General features: G+C 39.7%; 2 protein-coding genes across 3 annotated transcripts in view; both read right to left on the minus strand.

Moving 5' to 3' along the window:
• The window catches only part of wdfy1 (WD repeat and FYVE domain containing 1), a 1,176,431-nt gene that overhangs the window by 276,655 nt on the left and 872,102 nt on the right, over positions 1 to 27,674 (minus strand). The gene's annotated exons all lie outside the window — the stretch shown is intronic.
• Positions 4,525 to 26,644, minus strand: ostn (osteocrin). The gene is made up of 5 exons (XM_007233514.4): positions 26,070 to 26,644; positions 21,714 to 21,812; positions 17,589 to 17,812; positions 8,909 to 9,024; positions 4,525 to 6,723 (listed from the first exon to the last, which is right to left on the minus strand). Exons 2-4 carry the CDS (start codon positions 21,810 to 21,812, stop codon positions 8,940 to 8,942), a joined length of 408 nt encoding a protein of 135 aa, XP_007233576.1. The 5' UTR covers positions 26,070 to 26,644; the 3' UTR covers positions 4,525 to 6,723; positions 8,909 to 8,939.

Genomic DNA, 27,674 nt, shown 5'->3' on the forward strand with positions numbered 1-27,674 from the left:
TGGTAGGTCATCCTTTTTTCCCAGGACACCATCACCAATTCACCATTCTAGATGTTGCTGGAAGTGCACACAGGCACATCGGCCCATTAACACTACTGAGTTATAAGTTGCTTTTATGGTTTGATGCTTTGGTGTTCAATGACCGTGTGTAATTTTGTTCTCAACATCTAATATTTACAATCAAAAATATTTTAAATTTGAGTTTCGCATTCATCGTGATCCAGCATGTTTTTGAGCAGTATAGATTGATAATTAAATCATGAAGCCTAAAACGTTTTTGCCTGGTAAAAGTGTTTTTCATATTAACTCAAAATGTTCAACAATAAGTATTTCAGGTAAAATAATATGAAAACTTATTATAGTTAATAGTTAAAACTTATTTCTACCTTTTGTACCTGTGAGAATTTCACAGTATCTTAGACTCAAACCCATTTTTCTTTTGTTCCCCCATTCCTTGTTTTCATTTGTTACCCTTCACCTTGAAACAGAGTTACAGGGGGAAGGGGTGAAATCCTCCTCCTAAGAATTGGGCTAGTTCTTTAAGGCTCTGAAACAGATATATAGCTATTGCAGTAGAGTGCTAAAGTTTAGCAACCTAACTGCTGCTTAACTAGTTAACTTTGTTTTATTATCATACATCTTCAGAAAGGAGGTAGGTGGTAAATACCCACCCAAGATGGCGGCGCGTTAACACGCAGCGGCCGCTCCGGGTCCGTTAAATGGTGCTTTTGTGTTACTATTTGTCGTTTTTTCCGTTTATTTCCTGCAAATATGTGCATCGGAACACCCGTGCACATGTTCTACCACCGCCAGACCCTGCTACAGTGGAGAAATCAGCCAGAAAACACGCTACCGGACGAGGTTCTGCAGACGCTACTTGAGCTTAGCCTGCTAAGAGACCCAGGCCGCCAGCCCGCGGTGTTTCCTGACGCCGGAGCCCAGCGGAAGTGCCATCGCAAGCGGTGCGAGCGTAAGCGTAAGCGCGGAAAGAGAGCCGGGATCCGCGCGAGGCTAAAGGCTCCTAGCCGGCCGGCTATACCATCGCTCTTTCTGGCAAACGTCTGTTCCCTTGACAATAAACTGGACTACATCCGACTCCAGCGAACTACCCAGCGTGAGTTCAGAGACTGCTGTGTTTTGGTTTTTGTGGAATCGTGGCTGAACGACAACATTCCGGACAGCGCCATTCAGCTAGCCGGGCTAACCACGTTCAGAGCGGATAGGAGCGCGGCTCTATCCGGGAAGACCCGCGGTGGAGGCGTGTGTGTTTACATGAACACGGAATGGTGTAACAACGCTGTGACTGTCGCCAAACACTGCTCTCCACTGGTGGAGTTCCTGATAGTCAAGTGCAGACCTTTTTATTTAGTACGGGAGTTCTCCGCCGTGCTAATAGCCGCTGTCTACATCCCACCCAGCGCTAGCATTGGTGCTAATGCTAAAGAGGCTCTGTGTGAACTCTATCAGACTATCAGCGATCTGCAGAACAAACACCCAGACGGACTGTTTATTATCGTCGGAGATTTCAACCACGCAAATCTCAAGTCAGTGCTCCCTAAATTCCATCAACATGTGGACTTTGCAACGAGAGGAGCGGGCGCGCTGGATCTTGTTTACACAAACATCCCCAGCGCGTACCGGGTGGAGCCCCGCCCCACCTCGCTTTCTCGGACCACATGTGTGTTTGGCTGACTCCAACATACACACCACTCATCAGACGCTCCAGACCAGTTCAGAAGCAGGTGAAAACCTGGCCGGCAGGCTCCATCTCTGCCCTTCAGGACTGTTTTGAGTGCACTGCATGGGACATGTTCAAGGAGGCTGCTACTGAAGGCGATTCTGTTGATTTGGAGGAGTATGCAGCATCAGTCACTGGCTACATCAGCAAGTGTACTGATGATGTCACTGTCTCCAAGACCATCACCACACGCCCAAACCAGAAGCCTTGGATGACTGCTGAGGTACGTGCGCTGCTGAGGACCCGCGACTCCGCCTTCAGAGTGGGTGACAAGGTAGCCCTGAGGAAAGCGAGAGCCGACCTGTCACGAGCCATCAGAGAGGCAAAGCGCGCACACGCCCAGAGAATCCACAGCCACTTCAAGGACACGGGTGACGCGCGGCGCATGTGGCAGGGCATCCAGGCAATCACCAACTACAGGACAATGCCACCGTCCTGTGAACGTGATGCCTCCCTCCCTGATGCCCTGAACAACTTTTATGCACGGTTTGAGGCACAAAACAACACGATGGTGAGAAAGACCATGCCCAAGCCGGACAAGCAGGTGTTGTGCCTGACTGCAGTGGACGTGAGGAACACTCTGCGCAGAGTCAACCCACAGAAAGCTGCAGGACCAGACAACATCCCCGGCAGAGTGCTCAGGGAGTGCGCAGACCAGCTGACAGATGTTCTCACGGACATCTTCAACATCTCCCTGTGCAGCGCCACTGTCCCAACGTGCCTCAAGTCCACCACCATCGTCCCCGTGCCGAAGAAGTCCACAGTGTCCTGCCTCAATGACTACCGTCCCGTTGCACTTACACCCATCATCATGAAGTGCTTCGAAAGGCTAGTCATGAGGAACATCAAGACACGACTGCCCTCTTCACTGGATCCCCTGCAGTTTGCGTATCGTCCCAATCGCTCCACGGACGATGCCATCACCACTCCTCTTCATCTCTCCCTCACCCACCTGGAGAAGGACACTTACGTCAGAATGCTGTTCATAGACTTCAGTTCAGCATTCAACACCATCATCCCACAGAACCTCATCAGGAAGCTAAGCTCGCTCGGCCTCAACACCCCCCTCTGCAACTGGATCCTGGACTTTCTGACGGGGAGACCCCAGTCAGTCCAGATCAGGGGCAGCACCTCCAGCTCCATCACACTGAACACTGGGTCCCCCCAGGGCAGTGTCCTGAGTCCTCTGCTGTTCACCCTGCTGACTCATGACTGTGCTGCAAAACACAGTTCTAACAGCTTTATCAAGTTCGCCGATGATACAACCGTGCTGGGTCTCATCACCAAAGGCGACGAGTCAGCATACAGAGAGGAGGTGCAGCGGCTGACAGACTGGTGTATAGTCAACAACCTTCACCTGAATGTGGACAAGACAAAGGAAATGGTTGTTGACTTCAGGAGAGCACAACACACCCACTCTCCACTCAACATCGACGGGTCCTCTGTGGAGATTGTTAAGAGCACCAAGTTCCTTGGTGTCCACTTAGCAGATAACCTCACCTGGACCCTGAACACCAGCTCTACAGCCAAGAAAGCCCAGCAGCGTCTCTACTTCCTCCGGAAGCTGAGAAAGGCCCGTCTCCCTCCACCCATCCTCACACTCTTCTATAGAGGGACCATTGAGAGCATCCTGAGCAGCTGCATCACTGCCTGGTTTGGGACCTGCATCGTCTCTGACCGCAAGACCCTCCAGCGTATTGTGAGGACAGCTGAGAGGATCATCGGCGTCTCTCTCCCCTCCATCACGGACATTTACACCACCCGCAGCATCCGCAAAGCAACCAGCATTGTGAATGACCCCACCCATCCCTCACACGAACTGTTCTCCCTCCTGCCTTCGGGAAGAAGGTACCGCAGCATCCGGTCCAGCATGACCAGATTCTGCAACAGCTTCTACCCCCAAGCCATCAGACTCCTCAACTGCAGAGACTGAACTGATGGTTTTCTGTACATGCACACACACTCTTACCCCACTTACCCCAGAAAATGGAAGCACTAAAAACCCTACTACCTCACTGGACTCTATTGCACACTGTGTAATAGAGGTAATTACTACCTCACTGGTCTTTTTTGCACTCTGCATAATTTGCACACTGTCTTGTTATTTATTATTCTTTGTCTGTATTGTGTTGTATTGTCTGTCTGCACTTTTGTACTGTTGCACTTATTGTTCTGTCTACACTTTGTTTATGTGCACCATGGTCCCTGGAGGAACGTTGTTTCGTTTCACTGTGTACTCTGTATATAGCTGAAATGACAATAAAAAACACTTTGACTTTGACTTTGGTGCAGCAATTAATTGTTAATGTCCATCCCTCCGAGATGTGGGCTGAAATTAGCTTTAGCTAACTTTATTTTATTTCTTTGTTTCACCTAAATGCTGAAGCCTCTACTTTTTGTGCATCATTTAAGGTGAAAAAGGAAAGTTAGCTAGCTAGCTAGCTTCTAAGACAAACTACTAGCTATTTTTTTGTTAATTATGAAGAAAATCGGCTTACAACATTGAAACTACACATTAAACTATGGTAATATACTGGTTATCATAATTTTTAACAAGAAAAATCCTTTCCGTAGATATTTGTAGATTTCTTTGGTCTCTTGTGCTGCCATCTTGCCAGTGATTCTAATAGCCCTCTGTTTGGTGTGTAGCCCTAGCACTTTCCCCTACTTCTCCTGTCTAACAAAAATCACAACACCCTACCCATAGACGTGCACTCACAAAACAGAGGGGTAGGGCTAAGTGGTAGGACCATGGGGTGAAATAGAATTAAGCACAGACAAAATAACATGTTTCATCCAGTTTAATGTTAAGGCAGGATTAGTGATCTGCCTTCAGTCAGATCAGTATACAATATATATGTGTGTGTGTGTGTGTGTGTGTGTGTGTGTGTGTGTGTGTGTGTGGTAAAATGAGAAAAGTAGAACTGCAGCAGTGGCATTATGACTAAAGTACAGTTTGGTATTTAAAGCATATGATAGAAAGCTAATATGACATTTTGTGAAGGCACTGTGTGAGAGTGCTGTATAGTGGACATACTGAGACTACTGTTCAGGTACACTCTCACAAATTAAGATGCTACAAAGTGTTCTTATAGTGATGTCACAGAAGAACATTTTGAATTCATAATACATCATCATACCCCTGGCCAATCAAAGTGCTAACATGGATCAGCCCTCTCTTCAAGCCTGAGCAACCTGATAAAGTAATAAAGTGATAAAGGTAAGGCTAAACGTGGCAATTTATAGTTAAAGCTAAACCTGGAGAGCTAAGGCTACACTCCTATATGGACGGATACAGTACCAGTACAGCACCAGAGTTAAAATAGTGTTTATCTACTTGTTTTAGATATTTTTTATTTATTTTTTTAAAACATCTTATTAGGGGCGCCGAGTGGTCCAGCGGTCTAAAGCGCTGCCACTATGAGCTGGAGGTCGCAGGTTCGAACCCCTGCTCATGCAGCTTTGCCATCAGCTGCCGGCGCTCAGAGGGAGCAAAATTGGCTCTGCTCTCTCTGGGGTGGGTAGATGGCGCTCTCTCCCCATCACACTTAAGGTGGCGCTGAGCGGCACGAGGCGTCTGTGAGCGGATGAATCGGAACCTGGCCGCTGTGCTTTCCTCCGAGCGCGCTAGCTGCTCAGGCAATGATTCATCCGCAGCAGCTCGAAAAAAGGGGTGATTGACTTCACACGTGTCGGAGGAGGCGTGTGCTCGTCTGCATCCTCCAAGGGTCGCAAGTGCCACTGGTGATGGGGACGCACAAAGGGGTGGGACAATTGGATATCCAAATTGGGAGAAAATGGGAAAAAATCTGAAATAAAATTATATAACATATATATAAACATCTCATTAAAAAAGCTAAGAAAACTTAACTCTATATTTTCATTTTACTACAGCAAATGGGATTTAGGCAGTAGAGACGTTAGCATTATTGCTACTGAGTGCAGACTGGTTGGTGAGCTGATGCTAAAGTACAGCTTTAAAAACGGTCTGCATTACTGAAACATATTTATATTGTTCTGTGTTGAGACAATGAGTAAATCTTTCAGTATTAAAATGTTTAAACATTTATAAACTCTTATTTTGCTCAGTTGCTACAATGAACCCATTTATTTGGACTTAGGTGAGAGCACCCTCTAGTGTTTGATAAACCCTGAGCACATTCTCCAGTAGATTATTTTCTTTCTCTAGAGGATCGCTGGTGGTAAATTGCTGGTGTAAAGTGAGTGGCAGATATCAGCAAGCCTTCGCAAAAGAAGGTAAGGACCTAAAGAGTGTTTTCAATGAGAAGTAGAAAAGAGCTGATAAAGGCAAGTTACATGAATGGCTAGTCAATGGTTTGCTCCCATTTTTGGCTACATGCTCTGCTAAACAGCAAGATTAACAGCTTTATTGTGGGCAAAAAAAGGGTCAGTGTAATGTTTATCAGTTTAATTGTCTGACAGTTTGAGGCTAAATTGGAAAATAAATTGGGAGATTGTTTGTCTATCTATCTATCTATCTATCTATCTATCTATCTATCTATCTATCTATCTATCTATCTATCTATCTATCTATCTATCTATCTATCTATCTATCTATCTATCTATCTATCTATCTATCTATCTGTTCAACCACCCATCCACCCATCTCTATATAATCTATGACACTCAAGGAATCCTTTGTAGCATCTTTATTTTTAAAGTGTTTTCTGAATCACTGCACTACTCTGCAGGGCTATAGACTGGATATAATATGTCTCAGCTAAGAAGCTGACAGTACGTCCTGGAGGATTATGTTACCTACTGTAAGATGCTGAATAAAGTTTTGCTTCAGAATGGGAGCTGAAAATATGGGAGCTGAAATGCAGAGAAGTGTAGAGAAGGTTGAAGGTTGTACAGCTATAATGACATGACAGTAATATTGTGATTATGGACAGTGGTGTGATGATTAAGTGTAAGTTGTAACTTAAGTGCTGTTCATGCATCCTCTACCTGCGGAGTGCCCCCTGTGGACAATATGAGACAAGAAAAATAATTAATTTACTTTGCTTGCAACTTCTTCTCAATGTTAGGTTATACAGTGACCTTCAAAAGTATTCATAACCCTTGAATTTTTCAAATTTTTGTTCACCTTACAACCACAAAATTAAAAATTTAATTAAAAAAATAAAATTAATTAACAATTTATTTAGATTTTAATTGATAAACCAATTGTGAAGTGGAATGAAAATGATACATGGTTTTCAACATTTTAATAAAAAACTGAAAAGTGTAATGTGCTAAAGTATCCACCCCCATTACACTGAAACTATGGAGTCAAAAAAGGGTCATAAAGATTTTGAGTTTGTAAAACAGAAGTCACAAATGTACTGAAACTTGTAACTGTGTTTAAACAACTGCATGCACGAAAATCCAAATCCACAAATTAACTGGAATGTGCAAACTTGAAACAGAAAGTAATATTAATAATAATTCAAATGTACAAATGCGAAAAAATATTTTAATTATATATAAATATATATTTTTTAATTTGTAAATCCAATCTCTTCAATGTGTGAATCAGTACTGCTCAAATGGCTCAAGCTGGGTCAGACCAAAAATCACATTGAATTTGTGAGGTTGTAAATGTGACAGTGGGTGTTTTTCACTGTGGAGCTAAAAATCCTCTCATTCATCTTCTCTGCTGCGTGTGCGAAGCTCTAGCTGCAGTTGCGAATTTTGACCCTGTTTTGAAGCCTGATTGATGAACCAATAGGAAAGCTTTATCCGGACCAATCAGATTACGGGGTTTGTTTAACCAATCAGAACAATGGGTGGGTCTCTGCAGCTCGGAGTACTGGGCGTGTCGAAAGGTGGACGTTCCGCGTGGCCGCCATTTTGGAGTCGGCCACCATGCGCCCCCCAGTGGATCAATTTACAAACAGCAAACAGTTTGTTACAAACAGCAGAGATGTAGTAATGATACAGGACGCTGTCACACATTACAAATATGTGCTTTCATGCTGAAATACTTTACATTATGCTCTTTATCAAAGACAGACATATGGTATAGCATATTAATTAGTACATAAATTAATTAATTTATTAATATATATATATGTGTGTGTGTGTGTGTGTGTGTGTGTGTGTGTGCATCTATGTACATAAGTATAAAATTAATTCATATTATTAGAACATAATATAAAGTATTTCAGCATGAAAGCACGTATTTGTAATGTGTAAATCGGGTAAAAAAATGGTAGAGTTATGAATATTATCGGTTTATTAAACTCCTTCCTCAGTGTAAATTGATCCACTGGGGGGCGCATGGTGGCCGACTCCAAAATGGCGGCCACACTTTCGACACGCCCACACCTTTCGACACGCCCAGTACTCCGACCTGCAGAGACCCACCCATTGTTCTGATTGGTTAAACAAACCCCGTAAACTGATTGGTCCGTATAAAGCTTTCCTATTGGTCCATCAATCAGGCGTCAAAACAGGGTCAAAATTCGCAACTGCAGCTAGAGCTTCGCACACGCAGCAGAGGAGATGAATGAGAGGATTTTTAGCTCCACAGTGAAAAACACCCACTGTCACATTTACAACCTCACAAATTCCATGTGATTTTTGGTCTGACCCAGCTTAAGCCATTTGAGCAGTACTGATTCACACATTGAAGAGATTGGATTTACAAATAAAAATATATATATTTATATATAATTAAAATATCTTTTCACATTTGTACATTTGAATTATTATTAATATTACTTTCTGTTTCAAGTTTGCACATTCCAATTAATTTGTGGATTTGGATTTTCGTGCATGCAGTTGTTTAAACGCAGTTACAAGTTTCAGTACATTTGTGACTTCTGTTTTACAAACTCAAAATCTTTATGACCCTTTTTTGACTCCATATGAAACCCCTAAATAAAATCCAGTGCAATCAAAGGCCTTTACAACAACTCAATTAGTTAGAGATATACTGCAAAGGACTTTCAGCTGTAATTGCAGCAAAGGTGGCCAATTCCAATTATGTGCTTACATTTAAGTTTGTGGTTGTAAGGTAATAAAATGTGAAAATGTTCAATGGCTAGGGATACTTTTGCACATCACAGGATAAGGGATAATATTACCAGTAATAAGATATAACTGACATTTCTGGTCTAATCAAGGTTCAGTTAAAATTTAAATGTTTAGTTGAGTATGTACCTATATATGAGGGTGTGGTCTAAGGTGGGGTCTATCCCCTACTATTAGGAAGACGGCCGACCCCAATTCGATCAATGGGAATGGTCACCCTTCGCCTTGGCAACTCAACCACCTTCCTGTGGACAGATAAATAAAAGAAGATCAAATATCAGTATTTTCTTCACAAATATAATCAAGGTAGCATGACTCATCACCAGCAATTTTAATAAACTGCAAGTTAAATAAAAAACAAGTTCATAAAATAAATTAAGTCTATATTAACATATGTACATCTATTTTCATAAGAAAAAAAAGGTAAGATAAAGAAGTTAAAATGTAAAAAACAACAAAAAAGGCAAGGCCACCCCAAATCTCAGGACTTTTTTCTGGTTATTCCACCACTGAAACCCTCCCTTACTGCTTTTGTCCATTTTCTTTCTCCTCATAGTCTTTTTTCTATTCTACTTGGCATGAAAGTCGCATGAATGTTGATCTGGCTGTTCAGGTCCATGAAATTACCACATACTGAAGTGATGCAAAATTGAATTGATAATGTCAAATTTAGTTTGTTTTTCTTATTTACACACTTGTGTCACATGTGATGTAATTTCTATTTTGTAGATCAGTCTAAATTCATCAAATATTCTGTTCTATGTTTAAACAAATACAGTTAATATTCCTTAAATATTATACATTTATCTTTATGTGTGTTTTTATCAGTGTTAACTGTGTTACTGTATGTATTACTGGGACTGAATAATAGGAAATAAATAGGAAATTTTCCTGGAACGTTATTCTATTAACCTTATTTTTGTAATGTTACACCTTTTTTGAACTCTAAAAACATGACTGAACGTTCCTCCTCCACAAATTGAGATGCTCCATAACTAAAGGTATTAAAGCTGTACTTACTTTCTATGAGACACATTAACAGTCATTTAACAGCAATAAAATGGAAAAATTTATCTTTTTAAATCATGTTAAATGTAAATTTTTGTTTCAGGTTTTTTTGGTGTAGTACAGATTCTTTACTGAGTGAGCTATGCTTCCCCCTGCTCAGTGTGTAGAGATAATCTTTTCACAGGTCAGTGTGAGTGTGGATGGTAAGCGGTTGTTTTGTGAATGACAGCGCCACCGGCAACGTGACTTACTCTAAACAAGTTTGGTGATATTTCACGTGTTTATCAGTGCTGTCAAACCTCCCTGACACTGTTCCACAGTTCCTGATGACTGACTGAGTCAGATGGTGTGATTAGATAAAGCCAGAGTGGCACTCATGCTGTTGTTCTTGGACTCTCTCCTGAACTTATCTGCCGCTGAACATCAGTTAGTGCTGTGAAACGCCTCAGGCTGTCCTATTAACAGGACTGTTATTTCTTCATTAAAGGCTGAGCTGAGATCTTCTCTTCAAAGGGGAGACGGGTGATTTATGCTGACTGACAAGAGCCATAGAGTTGTGGTAACAGCACTGAAGTTTCCACCTCACCACCAGCATCCACTACAGTGCAGGGGTGGAAATCACAGGGCAACTCATAATACAATATATTGCACGACAATTTTCTACAATAATTAGTGGCATCTGTGTCACTGCAGAGGATAAAGTACTCCTAAATTAGCAAAAACCATGAATTCGATCTAAAACTCCATCAGTCCACAATCATTACCCTCCCCAGGAGTGATCAGCAAACCAAAATCACGCTGAGAGCAAGAAGTGTAATAGGCAATGTAACTTCTAAGCAACTAAAGGCCTATCTTACTCTGAACAAGAGGAGACTGAACAACACTGTTTTGAGGATGGACGAGACCAGACATAAAAAGATTTGTCTGGTTTAAATGTTTAAATGAGAAGCTTTATGCCCAAAGAAAGAAAAACACTGCATTTCAGCATAAAAAATGTTATCCCACCTGTGAAACATGGTGGTGGTAGTATCAGAGCTAGTTCAGTTCCGTATTTTCCTGTTGTATTATAGAAAATGACTGCAAATCCCACACGTGAGTTTTTAATAAATGTGAGTGAATAGAGCTAAAGAGTTAAAATAATTACAACAAAAAATTGTAACTATCTACTTGGCCAGGATATCACTTTAATATTAGAAAGTGGCATTATATTATATTAGTAAAGATGCTGGCATCACTGCTCTGTGAGCTGACTGATGCTGGAGTTACAAACAGAGCATGTTTTAAATCTTTATAGCTGGAATTATAGCTTTACAATTTATCAAACATTCAGAAGATAAGATTTTGCTCATCTGCTCCATATGGACACATTCAGTTTGGACTTATTCTGCAGTGCCCTCTGGTGATCTGACAAACCCAGTAGAGGATCTTAAGTGGGTATTCTCCTCTCTAGAAGTTCTCTGGTAGTATAATGCTTTGTGTCTGTTTTGCTTTGCAGGATTTACTTTACTGATTCTCGTGAAATTTCCAGACAATATAGAGGACAGCTGTATAAATTATATACTAATATATATCTTGTGAAGTTTAAAAAAACTAAAATCCAGATGAAATCAGCTAAATACAAAACCAGGTTAACACTCACAAGCAAGGCCTGAAGCTGCTGTTTTTTGACAACACCCAATGTGAAAATCCCTATACAAGTCAGTTTGAACTGAACTGAATTGAATTAAGTTTGACAGAATATAGGATGGCGTAGGAGGATCAGAGTAACAGAACAGTTGCTGTAAGGCTGTAGAGTGAACTGTTACTGTACACTATAACCACAACACTGGACTGGCCTCACTGAACCTCAGACATCCACACAGAGCACTGGACATCAGCCAATAAAAACAGTCTGGTTTTGAGCTTCGGCCAATCAAATCCACCTGCAATTGAGCGCAACTGAAAAAAATAAAAGCTGTTTGGCATTTTGCCAGGCAGAGGGGTTTGTGAATGAGCCCTAAGCTGTGTGTCTAAATCACAACCTATAGAATCTACACAGTAAACATGAGGTAACAATTTGAACTCACTTTTTTACCTCAGAGTTTACCTCATATTTTGAGTTAATATTACTTACATTTTGAGTTAATACATATTTACACACTAAAAGAAATACGATAAACATTCCTACATAACATTTCTTATTACATTCACAACTAATTACTTCATTACTTAAACAAATAGTAATAAAGCATGCCTATCAGTTGGCAATTCATAATCTACTTAATTATATGTATTATTGATCAAAAACATGATATTGGAGGAAGTGACTGCACACTGACGGTGAGCCAAACAAGCTCAAAACACAAAAAAGGTGCCTCTGGAGCCAATAAGAAAGTTTTACTCTGGTAGGTTTTACTTATGGAGTGTTGCTTTTTTAAAACACAATGTGTACAATGATTAGTGAAATCGTATGACTTTTCTGAAGTATGTCTTGTTAATGCTAAAAGTAAAAATTTTCCAAAGGTAGTTGATTATTCAGTTTCCGTTTTTTTTTCACACTATAAGGGCTCCGGATAATAAGGCGCACTGTCAATGAACATCTACTTTCTGGTCTATTTTCATACATGTTTTCCTTCTAATATAACAAGTCTTACCGCTTGGTGGTGGGACCTGTAAAGCTAAGCTAAGTAAAGAAAACTGTAATTCTTAAAAAGCAACTTAAAAAAAAAAAAAGTCAAACGAGTGCTGGATGTTAATCTACACAGATTTCTCTCCTGTAAACTGTTTATTTTGGTGAGTAAAGCACTTCTATTACAGTAAGTTTAAATTTCCAGAGTTCCACGAGCGGGATGTAAGCGCTTACCGGCTAATGCTAATACTGCTCCAGCAGTGCTAGCCGGGGTTACAGGCCAGTAATACTCACATCTGAAACACTAACACTAAGCGCAGTTAGCAGCTTATGCTAATACTGCTGTAGAACTGATGTTTTGTGGGAAAATTAAAGGATTTTAAGTGCCATATCTTATTGTGCAAAAAATATTACATGTTACACTTTTAAAATTAAACATAACTATAACTTAAAACTCTATGTGTTTCTGGCTAAATTTAATTAAGTGTTCAGTCAGTGATGGTTGTTTTTATCTCTAAAAAAGCAGATTAGACTTAAGGATGAACTCTAGAGAAGAATGTATATTATTTAATAGTTACATCACTTTAATAGAGCTAATAGAATTATTGGTGAAATTGTGTAATAATTTCCACTATTAACTCTCCTTACTCTATTCCTGCAGTCCTGTAATACCCCAGTGACTGATGTGGACAGGCCGGACAGATGAGCTCAGTTTAATAGACAAATATTATGTTCTTATTTTAGCTCTTTATCAGTGCAGTTAAGCAGAGACACCAGAGTTAGCACCGTCTTTCTCAGGGCTAAAACCACACATGCTGGACCAGGTCGGGCAGAGTTCACTGTGAACTGTGTGTACTTTGATCTTTAGGCATCACATTATTGACTTAGAGTTTCCAATGCAAGCGAATAGTATGGAGTTTTAAAACCTTTACAACCTTACAAAAAGGTGGGATAGTAATAATAATAATAATAATAATAATAATAATAATAATAATAATAATAATAATAATAATAATAATAATAAACGGCATTTCTATTTACTCAGTCTTTTATTTGATTGCAGACAGTATTAACTCAATATATTTAATGTTTTATCTGCTCAGTTTTATTTCATATATTACAAACACATGGCAGCAGGAGGACAGAGTGTGGGTATTGGACTGCATGGCCCCAATAGAGAATTACAGCAATGAACCAAAGCAACTGCACACCTTAAATGTGTTTGTAGGAAGAACGGGACACAATAACACCTGGAACACTTCACCACTTGATATACTCATTTTAGTGTTGTGACAAGGAATATCAACATTACAAAGTGGTAAATGCTTTAATGTCCTGTTTTGTGTGTTTTGTGTTGTTTTATGAGTAAAAGGCCTGAAATGCAGGAATGGATTTATATTAATAAATTGAATTTAGTTAAGCAGATAAAACATTATTTGCAAAAAAGATAAAGGTATGTTTATTAAATGTTTACAAATTAACTTAATTTCATACCATCATACTGCAATGGAATAAGAGTCAAAGTAAGTGTTTTATTTGCATTTTCCCTACTGTCTCAACTTTTTCTGATTTAGGATTGTTGATAACTGTAGAAAATACAGATAACTAGTATTTATTAACTATAAGAAAAAAATATTTAAAAACATAAATTACCAGTCAAAAGTTTGGACACACCTCTTCTCGTTCAATGTCCTTTTTTAAGGATTTTTAAGAACTGGTGCTGTATATAAAGACAGTGCAAAATATACAAGCTGTAAGGCTTGGTGTAGCGTTTTAAACCTTTAAGAACCTGCGTCCATTACAGTAGACATCATGTATTTTTCTTATGATTTTTTGCACTCAACACTAATTGAGATCTGTCCTGCATCAGAATAGACCATCAACCAGACAATTAACAAACAAATGAAACAGCAGATTAGCCCCACCCACTGCAATAGAAAAAAAAACGAATTTGGACGTTAGGAGATAGCAGCACCATATAGCCAATTAAGCAAAAGAAAATAGCAAATTTTTACTAATTTTATGTGATTTATTCATGTTAATCATGTTTATTTTACATAGCAATGGTTTATAAAATTAAATACACTGGACATTAGAAAAGAAATTAAATATTTAATTTAGGTTATTTTAGGATTTAGGTAATCTTATATTTTCCATGACTGGAACATAATTCAGGTCCGAAAGGGAGGATCCTTAAAAAGTCTTTAAAATGTTTTAAATTAAAATCCTGGTAGTTAAGGTCTTAAATTGTCTTAAATTTACTGGAAATTTGCTGTAGGTATTACATTTTCAGACGGAGCGTTTATTGCCGGTGTAAAAACACAGGCGCCCACCCTGAACATCTAATCCGAACATCTAAAACGTTAGCAAAGAGCTAGCTAACATTAGTGGCAAGCTAGCTATGTTACCGAGGACATATTGAACTTAATCGGCGAGTTAGCTAAGCTACAGGGAATAGCAATAATGTTAGCGGCGAGCTAGCTAACATATTAACTTTAGTGGCAAGTTAACTAACACACTAACTTTAGCGGCGAGCTAGCTAGCACTACCGGGGAAAGAACTAAGGTTAGGAGAGAGCTAGCTTACATACTAACTTTAGCGGCGAGCTAGCTAGCGCTACCGGGGAAAGAACTAAGGATAGGAGAGAGCTAGCTTGCATACTAACTTTAGCGGCGAGCTAGCTAGCGCTACCTGGGAGAGAACTAAGGTTAGGGGAGAGCTAAATAACATACTAACTTTAGCGGCAAGCTAGCTAGTGCTACCGGGGAAAGAACTAATGTTAGGAAAGAGCTAGCTTACATACTACCTTTGGCAAGCAGCAAGTTAGCTAACACACTAACTTTATCTGCGTGCTAGCTAACATAAGAACATTAGCAGCGAGCGAGTTAACTGGAAGGTCTAAAGTCTTGACTAAAACTATAAATAAATCATTTTAGACTGTATTTTACAACTGTGGTTGAAGACCCTCTTTATAAATACCACTGGGGCCTCCCACCCTACCCGGGGTACAGACCAAAATCTGCCCGCGTTACAAAGTTTGTTTTTGTGGATTTTTATGTTATCAGGCACCACTTTTAAAGATGTGGCCAAATTTTGGAGTCTTAAATTATATTTATCTAGGTTTTAAAAAGGTCTTAAAAAGCATTAAATTTGACTTTGGTGAGAGAACCCTAAAAAAAAATAACACATATTGTGTCAGTTTAGACACTTTAGTCTAAACTTTATGAGCAGTACAGCACTTGAGCAAGATTTATGACTCTACACCTAGTCACATGATTAAATTGTAAGCTGCTCTGGAAAAGAGCATCTGCCAGCTGTCGTAAACACCACAGGCCATGGGTGTAGATTAAAAGTTGTACAAATATAGATGTACTCACGCTGTACAAAGTGTGCCACAGGTGCAAATATAATGAACTGAACAAACACATGTTATGTGGATTACTCAATATTAAAGCCTGAGAAAAATCATGAAAATACGCTCATTTTTCTTAGGATTAAGTCTATATTTTATGATGTGATTTAACTGATAATTGATTAAATAGGTCTTAAGGATTTGGAATGTTTTGTGCAAATGTGTGCATAATGAAAAAAAATAAATTGCTTTCTTGCAATTTTTTGCCAGACCACTAAAGGCGCTAGTCTGCAAACAGTGTATTAATGCCTTAAATGCTGTATATCAGCAGTAGTTGACTTGCTTGTTTACAATGAAGAAAGAGATAAATAAATATTGGAGTTTGTTAGAATGTACACCGTTTATGGAGGTTTATACAACATGAGTTCATTTCTATGGTGAGTTCATTTTAACCTGCCTAATTAACTGAATTTCTATCTAAACCCAGCTCAACACCTGCTTTTACTGGTAGCTGGTATCAGGTGTGCTAAAAAGCTAATTATTCAGCTCTTGTCCATCTTGTCCAAAAATTTCGATTTTGGACAACAAACTTTTAAAATTCATAAATAATTTCATTTATACGTTTACATTGTGGAAATGATTGGAACAGAGCTGTAGATGCAGAAAATACACTTTTAAAAAGAGCTAATTTAGTTTTATCTTCAGCACTATCCCTAAAGTACTCCTACACTTTGTATATAAGGTCAGATGAACAAACACAAATTCACACACTGTCTGGGGCAGGAGTAAACACGAGGTAACCACATGGCCTCCATCCACATGGTTGGGCACGTGCTTATAAATGTGAGCACGTGTTGAAAGCTGTGCACCTCAGTCCAGCACAGTTTTGCGCAGATATTTCCAATTAAAGCTGAATTCATGCTTTTAATCCCAGAAAAATGCTCTTATTTGGCATATAAAAGGCCATTTAAATGCCTGATTAAAGGGCCGATTACTGTTGTTTTGCTGTTTTCCTCGGGTTTTGAGCTCTTTATCGGTCTGGATGCGAGACAGCGTGGGGGTGGGGGTGGGGCTGGTGACGTAATGGGCCCTGCATTGTTTAATATTTCTATATATATTATCAGAAAAAAAGAACATTTGCAATGTACATTTTTTCAATATGGTGCAGCCCTAGCTTGTGGACCAGCTAAAACATCAAAATCAAACATACTCTGGTCTACGTGTGCTGATTTAGAGCTGAACTAGCCAACCAACAGGGAATATAACTATTAACATGAATAGTTATCCTGAAATGACTTGATGTTCTGTAATGTACTATTGCACTGGGTCTGTGCATGTTTTACATATTAACTCACTATTTTGGAAGTACTGTAGATGTGCTGTTTATTAGTGAGTGGATTTATTTATAAACAGTAACAGAACTATTGAATGTTCCTAAAGAGATAACCAGCACCAGAGCAGCAAAGTGGCTCATATTAATTGGCAGCTTTGGCTTGGTTTGAATGGGATATTTATTATGTTGTAAACAATATAATGTGGTATTGATGACCGTTTTATTCTGAGATTATAGGTCTGTAATTAATAGAATCCAAATTCCAAACCTACTGTAACCTACTATAGCTGTTTGTAGTCCAGTTCAGGGTTTAATCTAATGCAGTAGTAATTGTAGTGCCCACAGGCAGACAGCAGCCAATCAATGCTAAGTGAATGGTGAGTTTTTTTTTATATATTCAAAGAGTGCGATTGCATTAGTCCACTTCAGCTGGGAGAGAACTCCACAGTTGTGTTTATTTGCTAAATGTCTGTCCATTTCTGTCATCGTTCTGTGAATTTGATTGTACCTCTGCTTGTTGCTCTTGGGGTCCATGGTGCTGATGGACAGGCGGTCCAGTGGTGCGCTGGAGCCGGAGAAGCTCCTCTTTCTCTTGGTCTCGATGACGTCATTCTCCAGGCGGAGCAGCTGGTCCAGGAGGAGCAGCTTAGCGTTGACTGACCCTGAAGCCTTCTGCACAACTGGACCACCATGCTGACTACCGTGGTTCTCCGTTTGAGCAGGTGCCACATACTAATGCAATAGAGAAGAAATGGGGATACATATACACACATATTATTATTATTATTTTTTTCCTTCAGTGTAATGACAGGCCCCTTGGCTTGTACACAGCAAATTCTGTTTTTTGGAATAAACTCCCTGAGAGTTAAAGTAACTCTTTTTCCGGGAGTTGGCCTTTTAACTCTATTCAGGAGTTAAAATATAATGAAATACCCATGGAAAGTAGCCCTGGTGGGCAGGTCTTCACACTGATGGTAAGCTGGGATTGGGAGACAAGCTCATTAGAGATTTTATTCACACAATTTACCACTTTCACACATTTTTGTTTAACTCCTGATTTTTTAACTCCAGAAATTTGCTGTGTATAAACACCCTTTTTAGATTTAATGTACTATCGATTATGAGTTACAAAAAACTAGCAAATAATCCAAATACTGAGTGCATGCCATACTACAATACTTATGCAGACAGCTGGACAATATGGACAAAGCATGCTGATACAATCTAGTTTTGATATTATTGTGAACAGAATAAAAGTCTGTAGAAAAATAGGATAGGATATAAAGTCGATAGTGACAGAAGCTCCCTGTAACAAACATCAGTCAGTATCATATTCTATAACTCTATAACATATTCTATAAACTTATGGTCTCATTTCATGTGGTTTTAATACATTTTGTAGTTATCTCTCATATGAATTAATGCTCTGAGTTTTTTGTGAAAAAGTAGTTTGTGCTCCTGTTTTACGCTGTGTTAGTTCAATGGAGTGTGTGGTGAGGATTAACAGGATTTCCACTCTTACTCATAAATATCAATGATATGCAAGCACTTGCATCTGATTGGTTAAAAACACTGTGACGCTTCCTCAAGACCATAAATATTAATTGGCGCATTAATAGGGGCTTTTCCTGATTCATTCGTTTTCATGTCTAGTTTCTTTTATTAGTTAATGCAGGTGATGGGTTAAAAGAACAGTTTCACATGCAGCATGAATACGCAATTCAGAGGGACCTACTTTATTTAAAAAAGAGCAAAAACTAAATTCTTCTAGCCAAATTTCAACTGTAGGCCTATATTGTCTTTATTATTTGTTAGTTTTTTATTATTAATACAGTTTTTTAAAATATGATATAAAGCCTAGAATAGTATCGTATTTTTCACACTATAAAGCGCACAAAATACTTTAATTTTTCCAAAAAATTGTCAGTGCATCTTATAATCTGGTGCGCTTTATGTATGAATTTTACCAGTCAGGTTGTAAGGAGCAGTAAAGCCACTACACTGAAGTACAGAGTTAAACAGGAGTTTCAGTTTAGTTCTCCAGCAGTATTAGCAATACTTGCTAAGCGCTAGCCAATCGGCTATTTAGAGATGAGTATTTTCAGCCTGTAGTCTGCATCTAACCCTGGTTAGCAGTGCTGAAGCAGTAATAGCATAAACCGTGAATCGCTAGCCATTTGGCCGTTCGGAGGTGAGTATTATCGTCCTGTAGTCTGCTGCTAAACCGACTAGAACTGCTGGAGCAGTATTACCATTACCCATTAAGCGCTAGTCATTTGACCATTTAAAGGAGAGTATTATCAGCCTGTAGCCTGCTTCTAACCCTGGCTAGCACTACTGGAGCAGTCTTAGCATTACCCGCTAAGCACTCGATTTTTTGGCCGTTCGGAGGTAAGTATTGTAATCTTGTAGTCCTTAGCTAATTCCGACTAACCTGCTAAGCACTAGCCATTGGCCGCTCAGAGGTGAGTATTATCGGCCTCTAGCCTGCGTGTTTGCTGTGTTAAAACAAGCTATGTAGGACGAGCCACTAGCTAATATTGCTCTGGTTTTCCGGAACACTCAGGGTTCCTCAGTGTATCACTTTTGATTAGCCGCTAATGCTAATGCTTCAGCCCTGCTGTAAATCTGGAAATCCAAGCTTACTGTAAATAAACGGAAGCGCTTTACTCACCTAAATTAACAGTTTTCAAGTAAAAAATCTGTGTAGATTAACATCCAGCACTGGTTTGATTTGTTTGACTCGTCTGAAAATGTTTTTTTTTTTAAGAATTATGGTTTTGTTTGCTTAGCTTATCTTTACAGGCATCGGATGGATCCTGGGAAATGCATTGGTTTTGAAGTCTTTTGCCACTTGAATTAAATAGTCTTAATTTGACAATAAAAAAAATTGAATAGTGAACATTTTTAACATATCAACATATCATTAACATATCATTTGAACTTATCATAGCAACAAAGCACAGTATGACTTGCACAACTGTCTGTTTAAATAAATGAGGAGAAACCTGAGTTTAATTTTATGTAGGTCCAAACTGTGTTGCTTACCAATCCATGACATTTGTGTACTGTTTCACCCCTACTATGTACAGAACATAGACAGAAACTAAGAAAGACTGATGGATCCAGTTGACCCAGTCAGTGGAGCTATTTAAAAAGCAGACAGACAGACAGACAGACAGACAGATAGGCTCATTAGGAGGGGGTAGTGCTAGCGTCTTGCAGAGCTACTCTGGAGGAGTTCCCACTATATTTGCAGAGCCATCAGTGTGAGTGATGACAAGCCATCATCCCCTATTCGTTCCACATAATCTCATCAAGCTCAGAGAGTGTGTGAGTGTGTTTGAGTGCATGTGTGTGTGTGTGAGTGCAGCCAGAATCAACATGTCCCACACACACTCTCTCCTGTGCTCTCTCTCTCTCTCTCTCTCTCTCTCTCTCTCTCTCTTTTTCACAGCAGGTAAATTCTACAGTTTATATATTTCTGAGATGTTCATAATATTTAGACACCAGAGAAAAACAGAGCTAATCTACTGAAGCAACAACACCGTTTTGTAAAGTGATTCCCAGAACATTCAGATTGCCTAATACATATATATGGCAAAAGTTACGGGCCAATGGCTTTTTGGCACTGTAACATGTATGACATACTGTTTTCATGTATTTTGCTGATAATCATTCGTGCTGTGTATTAGCAAGCACCTGGCGATACGATACATACATACTAATATGGATTTAATATACTGCAATGTAAAATGACATGCCAAAAGTCATGGGACAATGTATAAACTGAGTTGTAGTGAGGTCTGATAGTGGGTGCAGGTTAATTATGGGAGTTGTAGTGAGGTCTGATAGTGAGTGCAGGTGAATTATGGGAGTTGGAGTGAGGTCTGATAGTGGGTGTAGGTGAATTATGGGAGTTGGAGTGAGGGTCTGATAGTGGGTGCACATGAATTATGGGAGTTGGAGTGAGGTCTGATAGTGGGTGCACATGAATTATGGGAGTTGTAGTGAGGTCTGATAGTGGGTGCAGGTGAATTATGGGAGTTGGAGTGAGGTCTGATAGTGGGTGCACAAGAATTATGGGAGTTGTAGTGAGGTCTGATAGTGGGTGCAGGTGAATTATGGGAGTTGTAGTGAGGTCTGATAGTGGGTGCAGGTGAATTATGGGAGTTGTAGTGAGGTCTGATAGTGGGTGCAGGTGAATTATGGGAGCTGGAGTGAGGTCTGATAGTGGGTGCAGGTGAATTATGGGAGTTGGAGTGAGGTCTGATAGTGGGTGCAGGTGAATTATGGGAGTTGGAGTGAGGTCTGATAGTGGGTGCAGGTGAATTATGGGAGTTGGAGTGAGGTCTGATAGTGGGTGCAGGTGAATTATGGGAGTTGGAGTGAGGTCTGACCGGTGTGACCGGCGGCTTCTGGATAGAATTATATAGAATTGTAGAATTGTCCACATTCTGTGCAGGAGACTCAGCCTTACTTATCCCACGGGCCAGTGCAGCATTCTTTAGCTTCCATGGGACATTCCATAAGTCATGGGACATGAGACTAGTTCCGTCTTATGGTGTGTGGAATGTTGGTGTATTTTGATACTCTCTCTCTCCCTCTCTTTCTCTGTTTGACCTCATCTTACCTCTGGGTTTTCTTGGGTCAGGCGGAGGCTTTCAGCACTGCAGTGGAACAGCGTCACTGTCAGTAGACAGGAAAGCAGCACACAACTACAGCCCAGCATCTACAACACACACAACAGAACACAGCATTATTCATTCGTTCCAGTTTTAAACATTTCAAAAAATGTGGACAGTAAATAAGATCTATATTCTGTTAGCGGTGGGACAAAATATCGATATTGCGATATATCGTATTGTTTTTGTTTGCAATACATTATCAATGTGGGGAATCACATATTGATATTTAAAAAAAAACAGGCGCACTAAACTCCATAAGTTTCGCCCTAAATTTGACTTACTAAAGTTACTGCTTCATTACTCCACATGGTGGTGCTATAATCAAATGAAGCGGGTAAACTTGTGGTGAAGAATATTGGCTGTGAAATTCTGTGAAACCGTCACCAATAAATCCATAATTCCTGGTATTTTATCCTCTTCAGTAACACAGATGCTGTGAAGTATTGTTGGTTAAATAACTGGTGGGTAAAGCCAGCTTAACCAGTTTGACCAGATTAACCAGGCTGTTTATGTTACTGTGCTTTAACACTGAAAATCAATAAGAATATGTGGGTTAGAGTACTGTGCACTGAAATTCAACCACCAATACAAATTATGTTAATTAACAAAATGCCCAATCTTTCATGTGTTTGCAGTAAACCATCAAAACAAGATCAACTTTTCATTTATCTTAAGGCACATAAGATACCAAGCGATTAAGTGTTTTAAGTGTTCTTTTTTTCCATTCTTCCACACTTTAGGTGTGCAACAGTATGAGGGCTTCATTGTTGCAATTTGTCTCTACTGGGAACAGGTCAGGAACTCAGGCAGGTCAGTGCAGTGTACCCTCTTCTTCCACAGCCAGGCCTTTGTAATGTGAACTGAATGACTATTCAAATAATGACTATGACTTTTTGTTCAATCTATTGCCACTGAACACGCAGCCAAGCTAGAGCCAGTTTATAGAGAGCCTACCCACTACTTCTTATCTCCCTGTTATATCAGAAAATGACTAGAGGAAGCCTGCAAGTCCATAATGAACTAGGGTGAAAACAGCTAAAAACACATATTAATAAAAGTAACCAACCATTTGCGTATATTTAATTTTAGAAAGTAGAGTGATGTATTTTGCTAAAAGAAAAAAGTACCTGTATAATTAAGGTTTTCTTTATTAAACGGGTTTTAGGCAGTAAAGATGCTGCATTGTTGCTACTGTGAGCTGATTGGTTGGTGAGCTGATGCTGGAGTTACAGTCAGAGCACGATTAAAAGCTTAATGACTGGAGTTTAAAAGGTTTTAAAACTGTCTGTGGTACTGAAACATTTGATATTGTTCTGTATTGAGAAAATGAGTACACATTTCAGTAGATAAACTAGTATGGTTTATGTTTATAGTTATTTTGGGAATTGATATGATTTTGGGCCGGTGATGGATGGGTAGAAAGAGGTTTTATTGAAAAAGAATAGCAGCATATTTACTAAGGGACCAAAAAAATGAATGAACCTGAACCAGTACATTTTTCGAACTGTGAACTTGATTCAGTTGTTAAAAATAATGATCTATAATTGTAAACAGGTTCATGTAAATTAGTATGAACTAAATTTAACTGGCACAACACTGTTGCTAAGAACAGTCCGGATGGCCCTGTTCATCTTTGGTCCAGAGCACACAGTGTCACACACACTCCATCCCAATCAAATAAAAGGCAATGTAAAATAACACTGAATTTATTTATTTTTCAATTTTAATGCAGGGTTCTAAGTATTAACATTTACATTCACTTAAGGACCTGATTTCAGTATATAAAGTCCTGTATAATCACAGACAGACAGACAGCACTTCCTCACGTGGTGTGTATGGTGTATATTGTGTCTTGGCTGTAAGGTATTCTCAGACACACACGTTCACGCGCAACCGTGTTGAGTTACTGAGATTCACAGTGGTGTTTACCTTTAGCCGGACTCCATCTGTGAAAATACACTTGGCTGGGCGGTCCGGCAAGCCGTGAGAGTGTGAGAATGATTCTAGCGCGTGAACACACCCCAACACACACCCTCTGCACAAACACATGAACTCAGCCCAAACACACAGTGGGACGCAGCGGGGCCACTGACTGCGGCCCTACCTTAGTGTCCCCGTCCACCCTCGTAACACAAACCACGGAACAGTGCGCGCAGGCCGGCCCCGGCCAAGTCACGTTCACCTTCGCCTGCATGCCAACGGCCAGTTAACCTTGTTAAGCAATTTATCTCTGGTGCATTTAATTTGGTCCATTTGTGACCATTTGTGCTCAGATTCCTCAGGACTTTTCCCAGGTTTTCACTGCCATCTCTTGGAAAATGTGAGAATTTACGCTTTTGCTCAAATTTCTGTAAGTTCCTGTTTAAGCCCAGTATTGGGAAGTTTATAAGGCTGTATAACACCTACATAAGCCTTGTAGACTTTCAAGATTAATCATATAAATGGCATTGTTTACAGCTTATTTTAACAAGTATTGGGTTAAGAAATTATGCCTTTGTCAATGTTTACAGTCTTTTTACAGGTAAATGCATATCAAACTTTGTGTAAGGTCTTCTGCACTGTCGGTGTTGTTTAGACTTAAGAAATTGTTTTTTCACTAAAATTTAATTTTGCAAAGATATGATATTGTTGTACGTATAAATAGTTCTAATTTTCCAACTCACTTTAATTTAAATTAATTAAAGTGGTGGTACAGCAAAAACAGCAAAACAATATAGAGGAGCAAAATATTATCTAGACTTACTGATTAACCTTAATTTGAGATGCTTGATTCAATCCAGCATCTCGTGATTGGAGTTGATCCAGGTATATTTTAATGGATCACATTGTTTTAACTACAATGTTTAGAGCGCCAACTGGCGTATTTTCCATCTGGCAGCACTGAGGAGAGTTCTCAGATAATAAATAAAGTGTTTAGTTAAGAGTTTGCAGTGCAGAACTACTTTAAAGTGGAGAATCAGAACATCCTGTAATATTTACGACTATAGCTTGTGTGTACTCAAATCACAGCACATTTACCCACGTTTACCAGATATTACACATCATTAGTCGACAAACAACAACAGATATCAGTCCAGTATTTGGAGCTGATTGTTCAGGTTGGTCAGTACATTTATAAAAGTCGCTACGAAAATAAATACATCTGTCCAGAATCTCTCATTTTATAAACTATTTCTATTAATCAGCAGCACATTTAACTTATCTAAACTGTGGGCTGTATTATTTATACAAGCACAAAATTCAGTATCGGCCAATGCTCAGCATTAAGAGACTTGAATTATATTGAGGAGTAAAAAAACCTCATCGGGTCATTCCAAAAATTGCCATATTTATGTTATAATACATATTGAGAGAGCTTAGAGGAGTCAGATTTTAGATGAATTTTGAAAATGTTTTAATCCAAGTGGAGCACTTCTATTGGTCCTTTTGTCACACAATTTAGACACAGTATAAAACAATATTCAAGTTCACAATTTATTAAGTATTGCTAGAGTTGTTTTTGAAATCTTCATTAGAAATCAGTGCAGAGCATAGAGCCCTGTTCATACACTTCATAAACATCTCTCATCTTACAGAGCTTTAAGGAGAGGGTAAATTTACTACATTCCTGTCGACCTCTTGACCTTGAGACCCTGAGTGGGAATGGGGTGTATTTAGACGTGGGTTAGTGCACACCACGCAGCCCTCGCTGCCACGCTGTCCCGGTGACAGGGCTAAACGTATTGTCCAGCAACATGAGCTAACTTTAGCATTTTCCGTTCCCAAAAATAAAACGCTGCCAGCCGTCACACACACACACACACACACACACACACACACACACACACACACACACACACACAGTCTCTCTCACAGTGCACATTCCCTGAAAGACACTCTCGCACTCTGGCCATACCAGACACGAATACCACACACACTTTCACACCTCAGCAGTCCATTTGGAGCTATGCAACATTGACTTTATCCTCCACATTGTTTTGATACTCTCAATTGTTTTGATATCCCTAAATCCTCTTAACTGAGTGATACAGAGTGAATGGATGGATGGAATACACACATTTGCACTGAGGCGAAGTAAGAACCCACTAATTAACTCCATTCATACACACCACTCTTCTCTATACATCTATTTACAAACACCTGCATAAAGGTCCTATAGCACCTGTATGCTCACCTAGGCTCATAGGTGTGTGTGTAACTAAGTGTGTGTGTGTGAGTAAATGTGAGTGTATGTGTATATACATGAGAGAGATGTGATTTTTAGATGTTGGAGAAGGTCCGTGTCCTCCAGCTCCTCTTACCTTTCTCCTCAGCTCTGTGGCAGCGGCAGTGGCAGCGGCGGGCGGCGCAGGACAGGACGGACAGTCAGAGTTCCTGGAATTTCTCACGTTCAGAGTTTCCCTCCCTTTGCTTGTTCCTGGTGTTGTCTTTCACTGTTTTATAGCCTCTCACCGGGAATCTCCACTCCAATTGGTGGACGCGGTCACTCTGACATCATTTCTGCAGGTTTTCCACTGTTGCTCGCCCCAAAGCCTCTCTCTCTGACACTCTCATCCCTGATGCTATTAACTACTAATGGCAACCCAGGGGAACAGCTGGACCAGCTTTGTGTGTGTGTGTGTGTGTGTGATCGGTAGGGTGGTAGACAATGACACTCCACACACTCTCACACTCTCCACAGTCAACTACAAACTGATGTGAATATGACTAGCTAACTGTCTACACTATATCTCTGCATGTGTGTGTGTATGTGTGTGTGTCTGTGTTCTGTCAGTATGTAGTGCATGTAGGCGGTTTATCTCGCTCGTTCTGCTGAATCAGATCACACATGTATAAACTATCCTTTGCTCCATGTGGCCTTGCAATGTACACTCCGAAATAAACTAAGGAGCCCTGACTGTGTGTGTGTAAGTGTGTGTACGTGAGAGAGAGAGAGAGAGAGAGAGAGAAAGAGGACGAGAGAGAGAGAGAGAGAGAGATGGGCTCAGATGACTGTCTGCAAACCTCTGACCTGTATCTCTCCCGTAACTCATTAACCATGTCTTTAACTCTCTCGCTTTCTATTGAATATTATACACTGGTATGATATATTAGAGTGATTGCCATATTAGATTTAAATGATAAATCTGTACTGTAATTAAAATGAGGCTCTAGTACCCTGTAGGAGCCTCTAGCCTGGAAACAAGATGAGAAACTGTACAGTTGGGCAAGGAGGCATCCAGGTTCTGTATGGCATCCTGCAGCACATCTACACACAGATGTTGCCGCTGGGCCTGTAGATCCTGAACAGTTCACACTCCTAAAGGCTCAGAAGAGCGACGCTTCACATTAAGTTTCAGTTTCATCTTTTCCAGTATCACAGGAGCTATTAGCAGTTTCAAATGGCTGCAGCTGGGATCATCCCTGAGAATGTGTTCTAGCTTGCTGTAAAAAGGACTTATTTGGCGACCCTCATTAATTTACTGTGTATGTCTATTTTATTTTATTTATTTAGTTTGTTGTGTGGTATGTCTTTAAACATGGAGTGCTTGTGATACAAGCCTTCTAATTTAGTTTGAATGTATTTTATTGAGATTTTAAGTCACAGACCAACATTAAATAGCACAAGTGTGACATGCAAAAGTATTTAGCCCCTTTGCTTCAAAACCCCTAAAAATACAGTACAATCAATTCCCTTCAAAAGTCTAACTCTATAACTTAATAGAGTCCAGCTGTGTGTGTAATTTAGTCTCAGTATAAATACACCTGTACTGTGAAGGCCTCTGTGGTTTGTTAGTGAACACTAGTGAACAAATAGCATCACAAAAAGACCAAGGACAGGTCAGAGATAAAGTTTAAAGCAGGATTACGTTATACAACCATTTCCCAAGTCAAGGAGCACTGATCAGTCCATCATTCAAAAATGG

The sequence above is a fragment of the Astyanax mexicanus genome, chromosome 18 (assembly GCF_023375975.1).
Source record: "Astyanax mexicanus isolate ESR-SI-001 chromosome 18, AstMex3_surface, whole genome shotgun sequence".
Classification (NCBI taxonomy): Eukaryota; Metazoa; Chordata; class Actinopteri; order Characiformes; family Acestrorhamphidae; genus Astyanax; species Astyanax mexicanus.

Coding starts and splice junctions, on each gene's coding strand:
- ostn (XM_007233514.4), bottom strand. CDS start 21,812: ATGCTGGGCTGTAGTTGTGTGCTGCTTTCCTGTCTACTGACAGTGACG. Junction 17,813..21,713: donor TGACCCAAGAAAACCCAGAG/GTAAGATGAGGT, acceptor CTATTGCATTAG/TATGTGGCACCTGCTCAAAC. Junction 9,025..17,588: donor CCCAAGAGCAACAAGCAGAG/GTACAATCAAAT, acceptor ATCTGTCCACAG/GAAGGTGGTTGAGTTGCCAA.